General features: G+C 36.3%; 1 protein-coding gene across 1 annotated transcript; it reads right to left on the bottom strand.

Annotated features, from left to right (window-relative positions):
* Positions 1–951: 951 nt before the first annotated feature.
* LOC114518677 (probable ATP-dependent DNA helicase RecQ) lies at positions 952–1,461 on the bottom strand. Its single transcript, XM_028538682.1, has one exon. It carries the CDS (start codon positions 1,459–1,461, stop codon positions 952–954), a length of 510 nt encoding a protein of 169 aa, XP_028394483.1.
* Between the last annotated feature and the right edge of the window lie 8,029 nt (positions 1,462–9,490).

Raw genomic sequence — 9,490 nt, 5'->3', positions numbered from 1 at the left:
ATATGCATTGGAGGCATTTTATTTGTTATGCCAGATAAACAGTATCCTTTCCCCACGTGCTGCACATCATCTCATATGGAACCGATTCTACAAGACGAAATCTGGCCCTAGTGGGAATATTCCATTAGACTTGGCACTAGAGCATTTTAACTGACTGATTAAGATCTTGATTCGAAATTTGGGTCCTAATGGCTTAAACAAGAGAGCAATTGATCGGTATTGTGATGCAATTGCAGATAACAAGAGTGTTTTGCACACCATTTTGTGGTGTGATCAGGGAAACATTATTGTCGCTCTGTTGCTTCTGATCTTCAAAAAATTGTCAAAGAATTACTCAATCAAAATGCATTAGTATTCCAAGAAAAGAGAGACCTAAGTCATTTTCAAGGGTTTCAAGACAGCCTTTTGTCCAATTCTGACTTACGCTCACTGTTCAAGTGGATCACCACTCACAAGAAGAATGTACATTTAAAAAAGTGTGCACGGTGAAAACGTCATATTTTACACATTTTGTACAGTATACTGTGCACTGTAAATATAATACACTGGTTCAAGGTTAATGAAATGAAGGTTATTTTGAATCGTTGGGGGGGGGATTACCCATGGCAATACATGACAATATATTAGAAAATTCAGTTATGACCTCTCAACCCTTTAAGCTACTTTTACACGCTGCGATTCGTATTCTGACGTATGCAGTCGAGTAAGTTCATTTCATTGCAAAATTCGCCAAACTGAACAATGAGGAATTGTGGTGTCACACTTTTCATACACCAGAATACAAATCGCAGCCGACAAATCGTAGCGCTGGTAATCGTAGCTATTTCAGCATGGATACAGTATAAAGAGACACTAGTTAAGGACTCACAGGCTTTGTGGCTGAGCTTTCAGTACAGTTTCTGTTTTTCTGTTCACTTTATTAATGAGTTTGCAATAATCTATTTTATACACTTACCATTGCACCAAACAGTGTGCTTTGTCAACAATGATTGCTACGCACTGTTGGCGAAATATTTCTGAACTTGCCAACGTTCTCCATCTTCTATTTCCCAACAAACATTCGGGTGTCGTGTAGAACAATGAATATACACCCTCCTCAATATCTCGCATAATCTCCTCCTCTTGTCCATTGAATATCCCAGCAGCAGAGATACCGAATGTTTCGTTGACATGCTTAATTTGGTCTTTTATCAGGGACAGCAGAGGCGAAACAACAAGCACTGTACTTGTACTAATCACTTCATCTTGCAATACATCCGCAATTATCGGTATTGCTCGAAAAATCAACGATTTCCCGTATCCAGTATGAGCGCTGAAGGGTAAATCATTGCCTTTGAAAAACTTTCGAAGAGCTTCCCTTTGATCATCATAAAATAAATTTACTTGTAGAAGACAGCAAGCAATATTTACTGCTTCTGAAAATTTGTCTTCGTCAAATGTGCGTTCCTTGCAATACGCCATATTGAATTTACATATTCACGCCCTGCATATTTAGCAAATTAATTTTCTTGAATAAATTATTTTCCCCAAAAGCTGGAAAAGCGCGTAGCAAGCTTTTCCGCATTGTTTCGCAGTCCCTTTCCTCGTTTACGTGGCTTGGGACTGCCCGCAGGTTAATAAACAGTTAGTTATTTTGCACTTTGCATGCTTTTATAGTTTTAATATAACAAACAAAAATGAAGTCTAAAAGCAATTCAAGTAGGATTGATTATATAATGTAGGACTTATTATATACAGTTCCCTGGCTATTATACAGTTCACTGACACTGGGATTGAGTAGATATTTCAGAATGATTGAATGAATATAAAAACCTCAAAACCTGTGCTCACTAACACAAGCTATCCGAAAAAGACTCAACCTTTCATGTCTCAAAAGATTTTGGGAAGCATCTATAATAAAAAAATAACCGCACCCCCTACTTTTTATAAAAACGTTATATACTAATTTAACCTCGGTTTGACGTTCTGGACAAATTTTTTTTCTCAAAGTCAAGATTGGAATGACTATTGGAATAAATGTACTACACTGAACGAGATTACACTGGGCACGAGTGAATGTGAAGAACTTCATGTTATGTCAAGAATAGTGTGTTTTTACTTCATCTGATACTGAATCCTCATTTCTGTCAAAAATTTAAATGAAGTTATTTTTTGGCACAGTGTTGCAGAACAAATAACACAAAAACATTTTACAGTACCCCATACAGACTTGTTGATGATCACGAATTGTAGTGATTGGAACAGATAGACCATAATTCACAACATGAAACCTTTGGAGCATTTGCAGCATCCTATACAGAAATTTATAGTTGAATTCTGGTTTCTTCTCAAGTAAATATTTAGACATTTTGATCTCTTCTGAGATTCGTAAATATTCAGAAATTCTCTGGTCTGTTCTCAACTAAATATGAAGAAATTGACTGTTTAGAAGTTTGTTTGAAAGTTGGCAAGCTGGTTAACAAAGTCCAAAAGTGATAAATTTATTTAGATTTTGTTTGCAAACTATTTTCTGCCATGTATTTTGTTTGCAAACTTTTTTTGCCGAGTCATATTTAAAAAACTATAAACATAATTCATCATAATGAAAAGGGAAAGATACTACTCAATGGTGTTAATTTTGCTTATTTTTCCTTACCTCTGGACTCCAGGTTTTTCTTCTACGGTGGCCCATAAGGGACATGCTGCAAATAGAAATATTGCAGTAATTTTATTCACTTTGCAGAGACTATATTGTTATTGCAGTAATTATACTATTATCGCAGTAATTAAAGTAAAGTTGCTGCAAGTTATATATAAAGTTGCTGCATGTTATATAAAAAGCTGCTGCAAGTTATATATATAAAATTGCTGCATGTTATATATAAAGTTGCTGCATGTTATATATAAAGTTGCTGCAAGTTATATATAAAGTTGCTGCAAGTTATATTCGAAAGTGGAAGCATCAAGTGGAAACATAGCTCAGTGGTTTTAGCGCTATTTTAAGGATTTGCAAAGTCATGTATATTGTACATAAATTATTTATATTACATGATTTACAATTATAAAAAAGGGTTTTGCGCTAACTGTGGGAAATCCTGTTTAACTAGAGGGGCCTGTTTTGTGAGCAGAAGGCAATGCCAATGGTGATATAAACAGTGCCACAATGGGCAACTCTTCTTCTACTATGTGTACTTCAACAAATGCACGACCACTCACTTCTGAATTTTGTTCTCACAAGGAGAGCGATTGAAGCAAACATTTTAAACAAAAGAAAGGTAGAAAGAGGATGAAATTTCATTATAAATCTGGGAAATCAACGGACATCAAAATAAAAGGTTGTGATTATGACAAAAAAGATAATGACAGGAAAAAGGAGAGGATACACTTGTGGTAAAAAGAGGTGTAACCCTTGCAGTAACAGCACGAACTAGTATAAACTATGATGAATTATTTTATAAAGCAGTGGAGAAACATCACTGTTTCAATAAAGACATAAAACACGACGACAAAAATGTTCTATTATCTCCTCTATAGTGACAAGAAAAAAGCTGATACCCTGCCTTGTTGTGATGAAGCATTTTCGTTAAAAAGATATAAAGAGGAAATTGACAAGCCATACATTCAAATTACTTAATTATTGTGCTCTTGTTCAGATTATATGGCTAGCATTTTCAATTACCTCATTGACTCTGACTCAGATTCTGAAATTGATGCAGCAAGTAAATATATGGAGCAAGAAAGACCTGAAACATTGCCTCGTGTTTTACAAGCACCTCCACCAGTTGTGATACAAGTAGATGATGAGTGTGATTTCAACATTCGGGGTCAACAACCACAACCAACAACATCAAAAGATGCACAGTGCATCTTACAGAGTTGGACTGCGAAAATCATACTAAAATTATTATTACCCTATCATCTAGCCTCTTTAACTTCATTTTGGTGTTTTTCAGGGGTTTTTTTCCTTTCAACTACCAATGACCCCAGACGTTTTTGCCTCATGTATTCGCAACATTAAACCTTTTGTAAGCAGGTGCCTTCCAATATGGCATGATTTTGCGGTTTAAGATGCTGTTTTCGAAAAAACAAAAACATACAAATTTAAGTAAAGCATAGAACTTTAAAAAAAACACTCAATCTAACAGCTGAAAGCCTTTCGATGGGATTCCTATACTAGCTGAAGTTTGAGTATTTTTGCAATTTCCTACGAACAGCGACATTTCGAGCAATCGAACAGCGAGTGTAAACAGCTTCAGTTTCCATGGCAATTTATATATCAAATTGAAGCTCCTGAATGTCCCTATCTATCCAGCTATTTATCTTTATGATCAAGAATATCCACAAATATCTATTTCTTGTGTAATTTGACGCATTTTTCAAAAACTATTTTCGCTCCCAGCTTCCCAAAAACTCGCGCACTGTGAAAAAAATTTGCGACACTTTCTACGGGCGTTTTTCAAACGAAATATGCCATGCGTGACCTGTCCCAACTCTTTTGAAAATGATTGTCTGAACCCTACAGCCTCAAATGATTTTTGTTAATGTGAATGTATTAGAAATATTTTCCGATGGTAATGATACATTTAGGTCAGGCTTGTTAAGGTTCATTTTTCCACACATTCAAAAAGCAAGTTTGAGTGAAAATTGAAAAAGTTAATAATTAACAGAGTGTTGAATGCTTAAGCCTCTCAGAGTCAATCTTTTTTGAATATAAACTTCAAATTTGCATTTTGACTTGTGTTATGAACGTTTATCTCTGGGTTGTTTAATATTATGTAGCAAGACTTGGTTGACATTGGGCTTATACGGGCGCACCAGGAATTATTTTTCCTTAGGTTAAGTAACTTCCAGTTATTCCAGCCACCTCATTTACGTGTTTATTTAATCATGTTTAATCAATGCGACAGTTCACAACTGTCCAGAGTATATTTTGTAAACCTAATTGTTAATTCATGGTATTCCTGTTACTGGTAGAGGATAACCCAGTGGGTAGTAAGTTTAGGGGCGCATCAAAACGGCAGTAGTCACTTCCATACAGCTATAAAATTGAGCAACACGGCTAGATGGCCAGCTGTAAGAATGCTGTCAAATGTACGATGTCAAGGAAGATACAGAATTTGTGCTGTCTCAAGGCCATCCAGACCTCGCAAGTTCAGGACCACCGCCATCTACAGATGGGTCACGGCAACAAAAGAAGGCAGGGAAGATTTGCAAGGGGAAAAAACAAAAACAACTGGCTGTGTTTGATGTTATTCGTATAATACAGAACAAAAAAATTGAGACACGTCTGGAACTGATGGTATTGGCGGATAAATGGCAAGAAGAGGGTAAGACAGACCTTGCAGAGTTCGTTTCGAGTGCCTAAGATTGTGAACGAGGCCATCGATACTGCTAAAGAGCTGAGGGAGGTGCAGTCAAAGCTGGAACGCGCTAATAAGTCGCAGCTTCAACTGCTGGAAGAGAGGGCGGCTAGTTCATGTTTTGATAGTTGCCAAGGTGCGTGGATTTCAGCTGCGAATGAAATTTCAGATACAAACAGAATCGCCAAAGACTGTTTTGCGTCTGCTATCTATGACACATTGAAACCTAGTCGGGGGAAATATCGCAACATATATATCCTTGGGCCGGCAAATTGTGGCAAATCATTCATTCTTTGCGCCCTGACAAAGATTTTTCGATGTTTCATGAACCCAGCATCTGGAAGCTTTGCTTGGCTTGGAATTGAAGATGCTGAGGTGGTTTCAATAAACGATTTTTGCTGGAAGCCTTGTACCCTGGTGTGAGTTTCTGTAAGTGTTAGAAGGTGATACTGTTCATTTTCCTGCTCCAAAAAATGTGATGAGCAAAGATGTTGTGTTGGACAAAGACAAGCAACTCTTTGCAACCAACTATACTCTGCTAGCACTTGTAAAAGGTGGTACTATCCACAGAGTCAACATGGAGATGATGGATGTAAGATGGTGTACATTTCATTTTCATAGGCAAATACCAAAACACCCACAAAAAGAGATGAAAACTTGCATTTCATGTTTTGCAAAACTTATTATTAGCAGTATATAATTACATAATATAGTCAAACGCATTAAAGCTTCCAGGACAAACAAATTAAAATTAAATGAGAGTGGTTCACACCTTGGTTCACACACTGATTCACACAAACAAAATCTTAAATAATGATAAAATAAAACGGTTTAAAATCAAGTTAAGGCCTGGAATAGTATCTTGGAAGTGTCCAATATTGTTTTCCCTAAATATCAGACAAGAATAAATGACCAAACTGAGATTTAGCACGATTCACACTTCGGTTTATAAATCAGATAAGACGTTTCAAGTATTAATAGATTTGGGTGTGAATCATTTCATTTTATAAAATTTCGTTCATTTTGGTGTTAAACTAAAAGCAAAATATGTCAATAGAAATAGGTCTGATGCCACTGTTTGCTCAACGTAAAGGCAAATGAAAATACCGCATAAAATTCAAGCAGAAAATCAATATGTGAATCAAAGTGTGACCCACCTATAAGCGTGTGCATCGTTCTAAGATCTGGTGAACGTGGCGGAATAGCAAATAATGTAGCATGTGCTTTCATTATTGCTTTTCTAGCAGCCTTGCATGTCTGGAAAGGATCATTATCCACAACGAACCATTTTTCTTCTGTTTCTCCAGTGAAAAGCTTTGACAAATTCGTCTCAACGAAATCGCTGAAGTATTCCCCAGTCATATGCTCATACCCCTTGGCCAGAACTACGCCTCTGTTATAGGCAATAGCCACAAGCAGATGTAACCATTTCCCTCCTGCTAAATTACTTCATCCAAGTAAAATGAAATGTTAGAGTGGAATAAACTTAGTTTGATTTTCAAAAGTTTTTGACATTTCTTTGCAAATTTATACCGTTTGACATAATCACAACAATTCAGAACTCCCTTTTTTCTAGCGTCCCAAAACGTGAATCCTGCCAAAACGTGAAACATGCCAAAATTGGGTTTTTCCAGTAACTAGCCAGGAAAAAAGAGTCTGAGAACTAACTACTTTGCGCTGCAAAATGCCTGCTAGATGTGTCATATACGGTTGTTCCAACACACCAGATGCTTAAAATTAAATGTGTAATGGAGATTTGCGCCCAGAGGCAGTAAGGAGACCAAAAAAATGGGTAGGCATTGTTAAATTCGCGTGCTGGATGGGAGACATCATGTGAAAGCCATGTTTGCTCGAAACATTTTAAGTCTGATGACTTTTTGGGAATTTGCATGGTTTAGAACAACACGCATTACGTCGACTGAAGAAAACGAAGTTGGGGTTACCCCATATACAACGATACAAATTATGATAGAAAAACAGATGAACTTATCTGCGAGATCTGCAAGGGCAAATCAACGCAAGGTGAAATGTTACAGTTACTCATGTTTTACATATTTATCAAGAAACTAGAATTACAAATTGTAAGTGAAATGCTGCGATTGTATAGGTAAGGCCTTTATCTTTTCCCAGACATCTCTTAGGTAGTCTTGAGGATAGTAATGGCAATATTGCGTGTTAAAAAATTTGAATTTGTTCACATTATGATAAAGGGTGTACAATAATACTAATAGCTGATGAATCTTTCCAGGGTTGAGATTTTCGTAATTTTGTCAGACAATTTTGAGTTTGCACTAGTTTTTACAGAGTTCATTTAAGGTCTGCAGATAGTATAAACTTTGGTGTGCTTAAGATTGTAAAAATACTCCTCGCAGGCATAGTTAATCCGTTGTAACCGATCAAAAAACACATCTTCGGGTAACTATGGTTAAGGTCCTGTTATAGCTTATTTCATGACATTTTCGACAGGGCATAGGTGAAATTTTTGTAGAATCAGAATGTCTTCTGTCTTATAAGCTGGCGTTTTTTGTTCGTGACGTAGAACTAATGACAATATGAGAAATCTTTCAAATTTAAACAATAGCTGAAGAGGTTTGCCGGTTTGGGCGGCTCAGTCGAATATGAACATTTATATGCAAAAAAATTAGCATTTCAATGCTAAAAAATATTGAGCAGAGATGACTGATGAGGTCACAAGTGCAGATAATAATAAATTCACTATGGTTAATAGGTCCGAAGAATTATCTGGGACAGTTTGAATAATCAGAAATCAGAAGGGATGATTGTAAAATTTATTTGAACAAATACATAAACAACCCGAACAAATATAAATAACAGCAACAGTGTCAACAACCTCAACAAGTAAAATGGGAACCCTAATGTGCAATATCCTTCCTTATCTTTATCCTTATCTTTCCTTATCACCAACTCTATAGAGTTTTTATGTCAATCAACTTGTTTGTAATTGAATCATACTGGATTTGGACATCAGACAGTTGAAGCAGACTCTCTAAAAGTTCATCCTCCGTGCAGGTGGCATCAAGCTGACAGAGTGAAAATAATAGTCGGATTTCACTATTAAGAACTGAGAGACGTAGCGTTTTCTTTTCGCTTGTTAGAAGGTGGATTTTTAGTTGCCAGTCATCCATACAAGATTGTAGCCTCAATGTTACCCTACACTTTGTACAGTTGGCGATGTTGTCATTTTTCGGGATAATTTTGTTACCACAAAAAAGGCAGGATTTTGATTTTGCGATATTGCTTATGCCGCAGATGCTACCTTTTGCGACAACGAGTGTATCAGGTATTACCTCCGCTTCAGGCAGTTGTTCTTCCTGATAATTTTCAGCTACTGTGACAGAGTAATTATTGCAGTCCTTTGGTGGATTAAGATATCGTTCTTTGTATTGGTTATCCTTAACGCGCAAGTTTTTAAAGATGTACGTTTCCCCTTCCTTGATGGAATTGACTTGATCTTGCCATAATAGAATTTTCATTTGCCCTGATGGATCAAGTAGTATTCCTTCTTGCTTCTCGAGTGTTTGATTACGTTTTGTTGTTATTTTCTTTACACTATCCAAAGTGTGTACTTTTGCCTTCACTGTAACATATTGTTCAGCTATTGCATTTTTTATCGAGTCCAGCGAAGTGACTTTGTCTGATGGCACAAAATTTGGTGTGAAGATTTGTTCTTCAGTCAACGTGGTTGGCAATACTTTGGTTTTTTCGTCAACGACAACGTCATTTGAAGCTGCAGTGCGAAACTGTTGTATCTTGACTGGCACTTTTTGATCTTGAAATGTGCTCATATTTGCTCTTTTTTCCGGAGAGAAACAGACTCCTCTTCTTGTTTCGAATTTCGTTTGGATATTAAAGTTAAAATATTTTCTGTTTCCGCTACTTTTTACTGGTGAGACATTGACAAGATATCCCGACATTTCTTCATTGTTCTGTGACTGTGATGATGTAGCTATCAATAAAATAATTTTCATTAGATATTTGTGATATCTTGTTTCTTATGCAAAGTTTACAGATTTGAATTTGTAAAAGAATGCCCGAGTTTTAGATGCACCTAAGTGTTGTCTGACAAGATCACCCACTGATGATATTTGTAATAACTTTTTAAAATCTGCAAAATCTGAAATTGCATGGGC

The sequence above is a fragment of the Dendronephthya gigantea genome, unplaced genomic scaffold (genome assembly GCF_004324835.1).
Source record: "Dendronephthya gigantea isolate DGI-Jeju-01 unplaced genomic scaffold, DenGig_1.0 000011F, whole genome shotgun sequence".
Classification (NCBI taxonomy): domain Eukaryota; kingdom Metazoa; phylum Cnidaria; class Anthozoa; order Malacalcyonacea; family Nephtheidae; genus Dendronephthya; species Dendronephthya gigantea.
This window is presented reverse-complemented; position numbering and strand designations above follow the sequence as displayed.